This window comes from Amborella trichopoda, chromosome 11 (assembly GCF_054954075.1).
Source record: "Amborella trichopoda isolate Santa Cruz 75 chromosome 11, AtrichopodaSantaCruz75HAP2 v2.0, whole genome shotgun sequence".
Taxonomy (NCBI): Eukaryota; Viridiplantae; Streptophyta; class Magnoliopsida; order Amborellales; family Amborellaceae; genus Amborella; species Amborella trichopoda.
Genome location: NC_142346.1, coordinates 1,254,724 through 1,269,910, shown reverse-complemented (window position 1 = coordinate 1,269,910; position 15,187 = coordinate 1,254,724). Strand labels below are relative to the sequence as shown.

Below are 15,187 nucleotides of genomic sequence, written 5' to 3'. Positions count from 1 at the left end.
CTGGTATTCTATGATCCAATTCGCCAATATAATACCATTACCAACTGGACTTTACTACGATCCTAGAAAAAGAGAAATATATGTAAAATATTTCTGTATGTGTCATCATTGCATAAATTTCCGTAAGTTTTAAATTCTATGCCAAATCTATTTTCTCCATTTTTGAATTTTTCCTAAAAATACCCAAACTTCGGACTTTGAGAGTTTGAATTATGAAGTATACAAAAGTGACTGTCATTCAAAACAAAAACTTCATGTATTACAATCTTTGGATTTTAAAAATCCAACGTTCTTTTTGTATTGTTAAATTGTCTCATGTATTGATTTTAACCTAAGGAAAAAATTTATATAAGGTGTCAACTTTATACTATATGAGTAAAAAGCACCTAAAAAATCCACTAAAAAAGGTTGTTCTTATGCTTGAAAACCCTCAAATTGATCATCTCGACCCAAAGATTAATAGAAATGAAAAAAGGGGATTTTTAGTCCTAAAAATAGTTCATCTTCTAACACATTATCTGAATCATCTATTTTCAAGATTTTTAAGTGTTTATAGATCTGCTTGATCGTCACTATTTCTAAAACTTTAAATTTTATAATTAGGGGCAACAATAAATTTTCATATTATTGCAAGGTTTTGCTGCACATAAATTGCATTTTTGGCATAGTTTTGAGGTGAATCTTACTTCACTAGTATAAGGTTGACACCTTATACAAACCTCGCCCTCAACAAAAACTTCGGAATTTGAAAATCCTAGGTTGTTCCTTCATCAAAAAGTACTGTACTTTCAATTGATATATCTCTCTCTAGGAAGCTTGTCTCACTCATCAATAAAACTCTCTCTCTCTCTCAATCCACGTGCTTTACTTTCAATTGATATTTTATCTCAAAAAATAAAATTCTAAAAATTAATAAATAATAAATAATATTTAGGTCTCAATTTTAACATTTTACATCTTGTCTATTACTTCTATAACTAATCCAACGCAGATACCCAGAACTTCCTAATCGTTCAGCATGTTATCAAACACAAGTACTTAAAAACTTAATTAACATTCCAGGAGATTATCAAATATAGAAACATAGAATTTCTTTAACATTCCAGCAGATTATCAAATATAAAAACCTATAACTTCTTACCGTAACTTTTTTCTACCCAGCAAAGAGGAACTTCCAATTTACAGTTCATGAACTTGCTTCCAGTTATCAAACAGGTCCTAGAAGAATATAAACCCCCCTTACACCCCACCCCCACAAAAAAAAAACCAAAAGGTAAATGATCTTGTTTCAGACCTAAGACTGAGTTTTTATATAAGAAAGCCTGAGTTTGTCCCATTGATTGCACCCAATTCTTAAGAAAACTTTCCTTAAATAATGCAGAAAACTAACACATTTTCACATCTAATGACTGAGGGTGGGTAACTTCTTGTAACAGAGTGATTATGATCTTGTAGTAGATGTAAATGATCTTGTTGTACATAAAACCGGGGAACTCAAAGTCCAAAATTTAAAATTTCTTTTTTGTATGTTTTGAGATTTCTCCAGCTTTATGATCATATATCCTAGATACCAAATTTTATATATGATAGCTAATGATAATTAAAAATGATTGTGACCTTATTGTACATATCTTGTAGTATACAATTATTTTTTCTTTTCTTTTTTTTTGACACGAGGGTCATGATTCAATCATGAGTGAGTTCTGATCATAGGCTTCCAAATATAGTGTTTCCCCCCTTTCCTTTGCAAGTGAGATTTGCATAAGGTGCCCACCATACAAGTAAGATGCACATCTAAATATGGGTGTGGTTTGTATAAAGTCGATGAGCTAAACAATCACAGTAAAACGCACCTTCAAATAGTGTCGAGAAATGTAGTTTCAATATTGTAAATCTTTAAGATAGCCTTAGAATATATTTTTTTCTCTAATTATAAAATTTAAAGCTTCAAAAATAATGTAGATCGAGTAGATCTATGAAAACTTAAAAATCTTGAAAATTGACGGTCCAAAAATGCATTATAAGATGCACTGTTTCCAAAATTTGAAATCCATTTTTTTTCTCATATTCATATGCATCTTGAGGTCGAAATGATCAATTTGAGGATATTTGGGCATCAAAACAACCTTTTCTAGTGAAAATTTTGAGTTACACGCTAATTTGATTGTTTAGAGCCTCACACTTACATAAACTTTTTCCTCTAAATATGACTAGAAGATATGGTTTTGGTGACCAAAGCCTTATGATGCCTTGAAAACCCATGTTTAAACATACTTATGAAAATTTAAATTTAAAAAATTATAAATATTGAGTATATCTATATACACTAAAAAATCTTTAAAATAGAATCGTATAAAATACAATGTTTGTAAGACTTAAAATTTTTTTCTTTAGATCCATACATCTAGAGGTTAAAATAAGCACTTGAAAGGCAACTTTCGGAACCCTATGTTGGTGTCCCTTGCTAGCATAGCTTTTTCATTAATGTATACACTGAAACTATTTATTTTTAGGATTGTATACAATGAGATCATTTACCTTTAATACAAGGTGGTCACAATTACTTACAACCATCTGATATGAAATTTGATAGCTTGTATGTGTCACAAAGTTTGATAAATTATATATTGAAGTTTGAGCTTAGTCAATGGAATACATGCAACCATCTAATTTCACATCCATTAGTCAAGATTAAATATGACCACTTTGTACCAAAGATAAATTGTCTCATTATATACTTTTCTTTTATTTTTATTTGGGAAAATTACAAATAACTCCCAAGAATAGACTTCCTATGCAATTTACCCCAACTTTTGTTTTCCACTTTTTACTCTAAAGTATACTTTCCTAGCAAATACCCTCAAGTAAAAACATGAACATTTTTTTTGACGAAAATACCCTTTTTGTAAATAAAAATTTAATTATGACCAGACATTCACGTGGGCTTACGCAGTACCAAAGGCGATATGGCTGCTGGACCACCATGCACCAATTGCCAGACCCCATCAAACTAAAAAAAGTGTCGGATCACTCTTTGACATTGTCGGACCGCACTTTGAACCTGTTGTCAGACTGCATGGACCTGTTGCCAGACCGCATGGGCCTATTCCCAGACTGTTCTTTGGCCATGCCAGACCGCATGGGCCTATTGTTGGACCATTCTTTGTCAGTGCTAAACCGCTTTGGTATATTGCCGGACCATTTGTTTATACTGTCGAACCGCCTTTTTGTGTTTTATGGGAAAAGTTAAGCAATCCGTATTAGAAGAGAGAGAGAAGGCATTTTGGTCCAAACAGTTATTAACTTTTTTGTTTGGGGTATTTGCTAGAAAAGTTTGTTTTAGGGTAAATGTTGCAATAAAAAAATGGGTTGGGGATAAGTTGTAAATAAAGTTGGCTCAAGAGGTTTTTTTTTGTAATTTTCTCTTTTTATTTCTTATACAAAGAGGTCACAATCATCACGTATAGCTAAATTTGAAATCGGGTGGTTGAGGATGTGTAATAGTTTGGGTACAAAGTTTGAAATAGAATTTGTCAAATGTTGTGACACACTTTAAACGATTGGGGAGTGATTTCATGTAACGGTTGCATAGTAATATAATGATAAATCATGTTAGGGCCATTTATTGGATCCAAATTTTAAAATATACACTCTTTTCATTCTAATGAACAATTGCAAAAAAAATAATAATTGAAAAAGCAATCTAGATCGTATTTTTTTAACCCAATTAATATATGCCGTCTATTTTGGTGAGATTCTTAGATCTAGGTCTTAGAATGACCTTATTTCTTTTCAAAGTTTTTAAATAACTTCATTATCATCATATTAACAATGTTAAAAAATAAAAGATTTTGAATTCATAAAGATTTAGATCTTGAAATTCATCATATTAACAATGTTAAAAAATAAAAGATTTTGAATTCATAAAGATTTAGATCTTGAAATTCATCAAATAGACTGTCTAAAATTTATTGTTGGAGGTGACTCATTTTGACAAGTATAAATTATTATTAATTTTTTAAAAATTAATTATTGAGATAAAAAAGAGAGTTTGTATCTAAAATTTTAAGTCCTATAAATACCACATACATGATTGTTTAGAATAGTGGTTGCATATTATATCCCTAACCTATTAGATTTGATATGCAATGAATAAAACTGATTGTGACCTCTTGCGCCAAAACTCCTTTTTTAAATCCAAATTATAAGTTTTTTCGGGCTTGCTGTTCATTCCCGGCACTGAAGGGCCTCCAAAAACCCTAATATTGAAGAGCTTGATTGTTTACTATAGGGCAAATTTTATGTATATTTTTTCTGAAATTTCGGCCTATCACGTGATATATCTGTATTTTGAGCAATTTCAAAAATTTGGATTTTGACCTAGCATCAAGACCGAAATGTGAACTGCAATCTGTATTTCTTTGATTGATTCATTTATGCTGTATTTTTAGAGCATTTTGCTCCAATCTATGTTGTTTTATTTTTATCTATGGATTCACTCTTTATTGTGCTTGCCTTGAACTATAGATGGATCATATGGCAAAGGGGACACAGAGCCATCACCAAGATAATTCTCAGACCTAATGCATCTACTCTCTGATGTTCCTTTTTCCAATTGGAATCACCTTTATAATGCCATTGCAGCTTTAGTTTGGTGTAAATATTTTGCTCTTTTGGTCCATGACTTTTGCTGTCTGCTACCAATTTTAATTCCTGAATAAGCATGGGAAGTAATTCCACTCAGGAAGAAGGAGAAGGAAAGGAAGAAGGAGAAGAAGGAGCATACCAATTTAATTTGCAGACGCATGAGAAGTTGTTCCATCAAGGAAGAAGGACAAGAAACTAATTTTAATTACAGAAGCAGCATTCAAAGTTGTTCTATCAAGGAAGAAGGAGAAGAGTTGAAACCGGGTGAAAGGAGAAGCAGCGAAGAAGGCATGTGATGGCCCCTTCAAAGTATTACTTCTTCTATGGCCGCCGAAAGCCCTCTCAGAGCCGCCCCATTGTTGAAGGGGGTCTCTTCACAAATCGCAAAACCAGAGGAACCGTTCTCCCTCCTCTCTACAAACCCAACAACAAACCCCCCACCAAAACCTTCAATCCTGACCTCTGGAATCCAGATTGCATTACACCAAAGATGCAAACAAAGACCCATTCATCTTCTGAGCCCTCCTCTCTCTCGTCCGCCAGTCGCAAACTCTCCCCAATCGCACGCTACGTATGTGATACTATCCGTCGCCACGGAACATGGGGACCCCAAGTCCTTTCTGACCTCAACAAGCTTCATAGGGTACCCCCTTCCACTGTAACAGAAATCCTCAAATCTTCTCTCCTCAACCCCTCCCTCTCCTCCCGGTTTTTCAACTGGGCTACTAACCAAAAGGGCTTTCGCCACAATTTCTCTTGCTACAATGCCCTTGCGTGCTGTCTTCATCGTGCCAACCGTCACAGAGCAGCTGATCAAGTCCCGGACCTTATGAGGGCTCATAACAAAGAGCCCACCTCAAAACAGTTTGAGCTCCTCATTAGGCTTCATGCTGAATCTGGAAGGGGCCTTCGGGTTCACTATGTCTATCAAAAGATGAGAGAATTTGGGTGCAAGCCCAGTGTTTTTGTCATCAACAGGGTCATGGATGCATTGATTAGGACTGAGCATATTGACTTGGCCATGGCTGTGTTTGAGGACATTGACAGAGATGGATTGGTCCCTGAGGGAATCAGTTTCATGATACTTGTCAAGGGGCTGTGTAGGGAAGGCAGGTTGGATGAGGCATTCACACTATTGGGGCAGATGAGAGAGAAAGCATGTAAGCCTGATGTATTTGCTTATACTGCGATGCTAAAGGCTCTTGTTTCGTCGGAAAATTTCAATGGATGTTGGAAAGTTTGGGAGGAGATGGAGAGAGATGGCGTTCATCCAGATGCTATGTGTTGCACGACATTGGTTGGTGGTCTTTGCAAGGCAGGGGAGATTGAGAAGGCATATGGGGTTTTTAAAGAGATGAAGGCCGATGTCTTTTTGATCGATAGGTCAGTGTACGGTTCGTTGATCTCTTCGTTTGTGGCCATGGGCAAGGTGGCTTTTGCATGTGGGTTGTTGAAGGAGATGAATGATAGTGGGTATCGAGCTGATCTTTCTATATACAATTCTCTGATAGAGGGGCTTTGTGATGCGAATGAGAATGGAGTGAACAAGGCTTACAAGCTCTTCCAGATAGCCATTAGAGAGGGCCTTGTGCCGAGCTTCTTGACCACGAATCCATTGCTTCTTGCTTATGCAGATGCAAATAGATTGGATGATATGTTCATGTTGATTGAACAGATGTCGCGGCTGGGGCCACAGCCTGTCGAGGACAACCTCTTCAAGTTTTTTTCCTTCATGGTTGGCAAAGGGGAGAAGCAGAGAGTATTAAAATCATTGGAAGTCTTCAAGGCCCTCAAGGAGAGAGGGTATTGCAGTGTCTCAATCTACAATATCCTAATCAGCGGGCTTCACAAAGTCAGGGAGGTAAAGAGTGCGCTTTCTCTCTTTGAAGAAATGGAGAAGGGCTCAGGTGAGGCTTTTAAACCTGATGCTTTTACTTATAGTAATGTGATCCCATGCTTTATTGATGAGGGTGAACTCAAAGAGGCATGCTCATTGTATAACAAGTTGAAGGAGATGTCTTGGACTCCTAGTGTGCCCGCATATTGTTCCCTTGTTAAAGGGCTCTGCAGAGATGGGGAGATCGATGCGGCTATTCTACTTGTTCGGGATTGTTTGGGCCATGTCACAAGCGGGCCTTTGGTGTTCAAGTACACTCTCAACATTCTCCATGCTTGTAAGTCAGGTAAAGCTGATAAAGTCATTGAGGTTTTGAATGAGATGATGCAACAGGGCTGCCCTCCTGAGGATGTGATATATTGTGCCATTATTGGTGGCATGTGTCGGCATGGGAATGTAGAGGAAGCACGAAAGGTCTTTGCAGCCATGCGGCAGCGTAATCTGCTATCAGAGGCTAATTTAGCCTTGTATGATAAATTGCTCATTGAACATTTGACAAAAACCACCTCGAATTTGGTGCATTGTGGGTTGAAGTTTTTTGGTCTGGAATCCAAGATAAAGTGGAGCCAAAGTTGATTTTTGCACCTTGGCGTATATCCCATCCATTTTGGAAATGTAACCTTGTCATGTAAATTATGCATAAAAAAATGAGTTGTTCCTTTTTAATTTGGCTGAGTAACGTAATTGTAAGTTTGGAATCCTGAAAATTCTTAATCATTGTTTGATGATGACATGTACCGTCTAAATTTGTTTGAAGTGTTTAATTTCTCTCTCCTGTTTTTTTTGGGTCTTTTTTCCATTGTCAATGGTTGATAAAGGACTGTTTTATTCTTTTTCTGTATTAGGTGCTTTTCCCTATATATGTCCTTCTTCTGTTGTATTTGGCAATGCTTCCTTTTGTGCAAGCCATTTAACTCTCCAAACTCAACCATGTTCATACACATTTATTCGCATGCATCTTCTTTGGCATTCTTCTTCTTTCTTCTTCTGATTCAATGTATCACATATATGGCTTATTTGAACACAAAGTTAGCTAAAGATTACCTCTTTTTCTTTTGGATAGAGAACATTCAGGGGTAGAAGAAAACTGATTAAATCGAGTTGTTCCGATAGGAAGAGACAAAGGTAGATGTGCTCAGTGGGTTAAAGGGGGAGGGAGAGGGGTATTGAGGAGGGGGGCCTTGCCCAACAGAAAGGCCAAGTGTACTGTTGCCCACACGTGCAAGGGGATTTGCCAAATCATCTGCTTGCCTTGCATGTGTTTCATGTAATGATCAATCCCATCAAAGGTTGAGGACCTCCTACATCACTTTGGCTAGTTTCCACCAGTAGGTCCATCTTCACAGGCCCATTGACTGACATTCAAGGGCTCATCTTGAGCAATGGTTGGACCCATGAATCCTTGAAGGAATATTTTGAGGCCCTACAGAGTTCTTTTGCTTCAGGTGTATTGGCATCCATGATCCCATAGGATTGGCAAAGACTAGTTGGTGTTGCTCAAACAGTCCCTACATGCAACCGTAACACCTGAAGGGCAGTTGCCTTGAGGTGGAGCAGTCCACACAACATGAATGTGGCCCAGCACCCTACTGCGTGCAGGATCATACCATTCCTGATCTAGGTCAAGGCAGAGTATCAAAAGAACTCCATGCTAACCAAAACCAAGTAATGATGAAATGTCGAACCTGAGTTCTTACTGTATTGGCCCTGGAGTATTTTCCTTCAAAAATCATTTTATTTCTCTCAAGACAGGTGACCGAAAAAATACAGTGGACTGAGTAACCAAATGATCCTCCCTTTTGGATGAAGGGACCCCCTAACCAGCTGGAAAGGATTTCATCCACCAAGTATTGATAAATTGAAATGGCCCAAAAAAAAGTCTCAAAATAAGAGACCGTGCAGCCCTGGTGAAGCTGGAACAAATAAAGAGGTGGTCCATCGTCCTCAGCATCACGACACACAAGGAAATGAAATGGAATAAAAAATCCCTACGCTGTGGGTGATCTCAATTGTGGGCTTTGTCCAGAGTAACCAACCAACCAACACATCGAACCTGAGGAGCAGCAAAGTCTCAGATCTATCTGGCTGGTGAAGGTGTATTGGACACCTGTGCATGGGAGGAGGCCCCTGAGAGGGGTATTTAGGAAGAGACAAAAGTTAATGAGCTATCTCTTGGCTCTGCTTGTAGATATCTTTCTTGTTCAGTTATCGTATATTTTTCTTGCCTGAGAACATCTTGAAGTTTGTTAAACTTCAATCTGTCATCTGTAACTTCAGTGGCCCTGACATTAAGGTTGAAAGCTCTCTGATGAAAATCTATCTTTATTTTTCTGTTTTTTAATAATTATCATGTCAGATTTTAATATCATTGTCGTTATTACCATTGTTGTTGTTGCATGTTCTTGTGTGATGACAATGATTTCTGAATATACATAATTTTGATGTGCCTCTTTTCAATTCAAGAATGATAAAGGTGAAAGTGTATGTGCTCATAGCTGGTCAAAAAAGCAAGTTTGCCATGCCCATTGAATGCAATACTAACTAAACTATCATGCATTCTTTGTGTTAAGTGGTACATAGCTTTCATAGAATGAAGCCAAAATTGAATATGAACGGATGTTCCGCAAGAAACTGTATCACTTCCCGTGAGTCTGTGTGCGTGTATATGTTTGTTGTGCAGGAGATTTGAATTGTATATTTTAACTCCCTCAAGGTCCCCTTTAGGCAAATTCTTGTTCTATTCGGCCCCCATGATCCTGAAATTTTTTGAGTCCTTTCACCAGTAGTGCCTCCTCATGATAGGTTTCCCATTACTATTTATTTGTTCTTTGGATGCCCTACCTGAAACTCTCTAATGCAATTATTCGTTTAGTTCATGCTTCTCTTCTCGAAACCAAGCCTACCTCAAATTTTTGGAGAAGTAGGTCATGAGCATTCACTCTCCTCCTAGTGAAAATACTTGAACAAAACCTTATAACTTAATGAAGTATCTACTAAATCATCCCACTGTGTGCCAATAAGAGTTGCATATGATTTTCTTTATGTACCCTGTTCATGGGTGATTACTGTAGCAACTCATCTGAGTAATGTGTATCTCAGGCATGACTTGCTCAAATTGCAAAGTACTTGGGTGAGTTGCTTCAGTACTTGTCTGAGTACTGTTTTGGGTGTGTACTGTCTATTGGTGCAAGGCGCAGAAATTTGCTATTCTTTTTCTTTATTACTTTCATTTGTGGGCTTAGGGTTGTCTATCTAAGTGAAAATTTTTTGCTTCATTAGATTTTAGCCCCATCTAGTTGTTAGAAAAAATGGATGAGGAAAAACACTGGATTTGAGAGACTTTGAGATCGAAAAATCGGCCAAGATTTTGGCTGGTTTTGAAAAATCATGAATTTCTTCGCAAATGGTGGTCGGTTTTTTATGGAAATTAATCCCTAAAGCCTATCTTTTTGTTCTTGATCTAAGCATAGGCTTGATTTCCTCAATAGAGCACAAGACCGAAATTTCAGATTTACTATTTATCATAATTTTTAAGAGCTCAAATCTCCTAGAACTGAACTCAAAGCAAATTGGTTTTGGAGGTTTTTATTTCGGTTGCCTGAAGAAGCTTTGATAAGGATTGGAGGCAATGATTTCCATTGAGGCCGAAGGTTTGGGGATTGGCCCCCAAATTTTGGCTATATTTCATCTTTTAGTTTGAATTCATAATCTGATTTTTTTTATTAAATAAAATATAATTGATTTACAATTCATTTTCATTATACCTTAATTCTTCGATGTTTTTTACAGTTTTATATTTTTCTGAAGTTTTCCAATTTTCAGATATTTCTTTTTTAAGCTAATAACATTAATTTATTGCTATTCATTGTTTTGTATTTTTATTGATTTTGTATATTTTTGGGAATTTTATTTTTTCTGAAATTTGATCTTTTCTTTATTACAACATTTACTCATGTTTTTGATATTTCTAGGGTTTTATTTTTAATACCTTGGCCTTGACTTGTGCAAGTCATAGTCGTTTCCGAGTAGCTTGGCTTGGGTAGGTGCCTAGATTGTAGCCCGAGTTAGTATTTTAGCGCACTCACTTCAACTAATCACTCCTCCTAGATTAATATAAAGCACTACCGCCATTTATACCTAAATAATGTTCTGATAAGGATTCTTCAGGAGGCTGTATCCCAGTGCCAATTTGATGCAGACTGTCGATTGCATGGTATGTTTTTTTCTCATTTATATACTATCAAGGCTAGTTTTTGTCTGTTGTGCATCCTCTTGCGTGCAAGTAGTCTTAGGAAACATTTGTATGCCCGTATTGCTATAAAGGCGGTTTATGAATCGTGCCTTATTTCCTTGTATGGGCTCTATGCCCCTAAGGGCTCAAGTTTCTTTACTTTGTTTGAAAAACTTAAACATTTGTATTACACATAAATCGAGGAGTGCGCATCGTTGTATTGTTTACCCAAAAAAGGACTTACGGTACCATGTGAACAGAAGAATCCAGTTGTGCTCTATCATCATACTTGGCGGCTTATTTACTTGGATACATCTTGGTACTGATGCAGATACTAACATACTGTGTGTGTTTAACATTCCAGAAAAATGTGTGCATATTTGTCATTTTACATTGGGAAATATATCAATATACTCTTAAGAGATGAACTGTTAATATTTTAGCCATTTGCAACTGTTCCAACTCATGATCATGTGCATTTCTAGGGGTATTTTGAAATTAAACCAAAAGATATGGGTAGAATCTTAAATAACACATCTTTAATGGGTATTAGATAAGTAGCACAGAATGTCGGGTATCTGTTTTGGTCTTGAAAAGGTATGGCGCATGATATGTTATTTAGCATTTGATGAAGAACAACTATTGTACTTTAAAGATTTAATCCTGGATGATAGCTTTTAAGAAAATCAAATATGATCTTTAGACCATATGGTCGACCGGTTTTCTGATGAGTCATATGGTTTCCTACTACGAAAGGAGTTGAATATCTCAGAAAATTGTCATAGAAACTTACTGTCATGTGGGGCGATATTTTTTTTTTGCTCTATGGCATATGTGGAGCATGGCTGGACAGGTTTCCTCTGTGAATTTCTGCATTTTGCATAAATTTTGATGAATATGCTTGAGCTTTTTATTAGAAATCAACATACATGATAGTGTTTCTTACTCTTTAAATTGTCTGGAAATGTTTGGGTTAGTCTTTTGATTTGTAGAAATGAAAAGAATGTGTTGGGAAGATTTCTGAATTGTGCAGTTGTTCATTTCAGGGAAGAAAATCTGCTAATGTGCAAGGGACATTATCGGCTGTGACAGCATGAGAAGAGAGCCAAGTACATACTGTATAACAGATACTAATTGAAGGCCTGCGCGCTGCACGTTTATATTGTTATTATAATTTCAAGATAGAAAAAGGGCAGGAAGAAAAATATTTTTTAAAAACAAAATTTCTAAAATCTAGGGATTACGGATTAGGTCGTCGAAGTTAGCAATCCTTAAAATATGAGAGGATCTCTCTTTTGTCTGTGCATACAAGCAAAACACTTACTTTTGGTTTGAATAAAGATATAAGTATTTATCAAAGGTGGAGATTCCTTTTCTGATTAGATTGCCTACAATACATTTTCAATGAACTTTACCAATGAGGATTTTATTGTAGGATAAAACAGGGATTAAATTGTATTCTTTCCCAAAGTATTTTCCCCTAAACTCCAACTGTGGGGGTCCTCGCATCCCAACATCAAATAGGCGCAATTTGGAAAAAATTTCAACATATTTTAAGAAAATACTTGATTGATATAAAAATTTAAAAGCGTACCCAAATGTAATTTATAAACTTTTGACCCCTTTGAAAGTCATTTGGGTCTTTACATACGCAAATCCTCGGTTTTTCTCAATACTTGGTTTTGCATATTCCAGTGTATGTAAAAGTTAGTTTTGAAAACAATGTTGTTTGGATGGCTGCTAGAACTAGCACTATAAAGATGAAAACGAGACTTTGGTTGTTTGTTGTTAATGCAGTTTAACCATTGATTTTATAAATTGATGATTCCGTTCTAATACGTAGCTAATAAAAAGTATTTTTTGGGAATAAGATGTTAATAAGAGTAATGGTCATATAGGGCCCTCTCCCATCCATGTTTGAAGGACTCCAAAATATTACTATTAAAGTTGATATGGATCTCTAGAAAAGTTATTATATGGGTATGGGACTTGACATTTTTATAGATCCGTGCCAAATTTAATGGTGATCATTTGGGGTCCTATATACATGAGGGGAGAGGGTCCTATTGGATCATTTCTCTATTAATAATGTAACAAATAAATTAGATGGTTTAGATCATAGTTTTCGAAATTTTTATAAGTCGAATTATGATTCTCTCTCTATACCTGAAAATCTTACTGATGCTTTGCTCATTATATTCGTTTCATTCTTTTAAAATAGCGCATAGGAACGTGAAGCTCTTATTCATTATAGTAGAAAAAGAGAGAATGAAAAAATTATGACTTCTCTTTTGTTATACATACTTTCCCGGAAACTTTACACCTAATCTCTCTCTCTTTTAAGAATAAAACCCCAGCTTTCTGTCTCTTCACCTTTCCATTTCTTCCATAAACTCCCTTATGTTTTTACGATTTTGTCTCTCTACAACTCTCTTTCATTTCTTTTATGTTTGTTAGGGCAGGCAGTAGGCCGGGCCATCCTTGGCTTTGTCATGGCGGGGCCAGGCCAGGCCATGTTGGACAAAATTAAAAGAAAACAATGCAAAAAATGAAAAATAATGGCCAGGTTGGGCATGCCTTGGCCTGACTCAAGCCCGACGTTCGGGCCACATTTTGTGGCCCCAGGCCCTTATTTCTTAAGCCCAGTCTGACCGGGCTGCCACCCTTAATTTTTATGTACGTTTAATCTTTTTATACTTGCTCGCTATCTCTCATATCAATTCTATATCAACTCCTTGGGAGTTGAGCCGTAATCCATAGCTATTTATGTAAATGGTGTATTTTTTCTTATCTAGTTGGGATTGTAAGCTATGCAATCCTTTTTTTTTTTTTTGAGGTAATTCGGTGGGGATAATGAGCCCCTATTTGTTTTTTCAATCGTTAGTGGTTTTTTAATGCGTTAAGTGAGTATGGAAGCATAGATTTTAGTTAGGGCACCAGTGGTGCTACCAACATGATCCCAACCTCATTCTCGTAATGAGATCATTTATTTTTTATACAAAAATATTACAATAACTTTTAGCCATTAAACGTGAAATAGCATCCCTTATCTAATGCCTCCTCTCCCTCTCTAAAATTTTGCACTCTCTCCATTTGTTCACGTGGATCTTGTCTCTCTTTCTCATCTCTCTATCATTCGATGACCGGGCCATTGCCGACCCTGATTTTTATGTACCTTTAGCCTTTTGTTACTCTCTCACACATGTCAATTTTATGTCAGTTCCATAGATGTTTCTGTAGACAGTGTACTTTCTCTTCTCTAATTGGGGTTACCATTTATTTTTGGCATAAAGACGTCACAATCACTTATAGCTATTTAATGTGAATTAGTACCTTTATCTAATGCTTCCTCTCCATCTCTAAAATTTTGTGTTATCCATCTCTTTTTTTGTTTAGTTGCCTTCCTGTCCGGCAATGAAAACATTGGACAAGAAGCCCATTCTTTCCGCAGTCGTCAAGAGTCATCTGACATTCACATTACCGGACAACTAGCTCTTTTGTTAAGTTGTTGCCCGGTAGTTCTAATACCAAACAATTTTTATTTACAAATAATTTTGACATGAAAAATTTGGGGTTTTATTAATATATTTCTATTTATAATATATTATAAATATCTATTACATAAATAAAATGTATTATATAATAAAATATATGTTATATAAATATATTGTGTTAAGCAAATATAAAATATAAAATATAGCGTATTTTCATGTCCTGAATTATTTGTAAATAGAAAATAAAAAGAAAGAGCTGTCAAATAATACAAACACCGAACAACATAGAACTAAAGAGTTGTCTGATGTCAACATTGCCAGACAACAACTTTAACAAAAGAGCAAATTGTTCGGTAATTCGAACGTTGGACAACACTTGGTGATTGTAGAAAAAATTGACTTCTTGTCTGGTATTGTCATTACCGTATAGGAGGAAAACTACGAAAAAAAAAAAAAAAAAACCGCAAGGAGGGGGGAGGGGGGGGTTCTCGTAATACTGGGCAACAATATCACCCAGGAGGGCGGGGGGTGCTAATAATATTAGGCAACAATATCACCAAATGGTAATGAGGGCCCTCCAATGGTATCCATATGTAATTTTCTCTAAAAAAATTAACAATTTTATTAGGCGTAATTTGATAAATTTGAAAAGTCATGTAATGTTTCATTTGTTATATGGAATTTGATCAAAAGAACGATGAATGATTTAAAATTGGGTATGGTTTCTATAAGGTTGCAACCTGAAACAATCCGATTAAAGCATACCTCAAAATTTTATCATAATATGTATTTCTAGCCTAAAAAATTCTTAGGATTATCTCAAAATCTATTTTAATTATAAAATTTTACACTCCAAAAATGATTAAAATCAAGTAGATCTATAAACATATGAAAATCTAGGAAATGAACGGTCTAGAT

General features: G+C 35.9%; 1 protein-coding gene across 1 annotated transcript; it reads left to right on the top strand.

The window, feature by feature from the left end:
• Positions 1 to 4,106: 4,106 nt before the first annotated feature.
• On the top strand, positions 4,107 to 7,275 carry EMB3131 (Pentatricopeptide repeat (PPR-like) superfamily protein). Its single transcript, XM_006851649.4, has one exon. It carries the CDS (start codon positions 4,943 to 4,945, stop codon positions 7,118 to 7,120), a length of 2,178 nt encoding a protein of 725 aa, XP_006851711.1. The 5' UTR covers positions 4,107 to 4,942; the 3' UTR covers positions 7,121 to 7,275.
• Positions 7,276 to 15,187: the final 7,912 nt, after the last annotated feature.

Bases quoted from the DNA above. Each gene is read 5' to 3' on its own strand.
- EMB3131 (XM_006851649.4), top strand. From the start codon at position 4,943: ATGGCCCCTTCAAAGTATTACTTCTTCTATGGCCGCCGAAAGCCCTCT.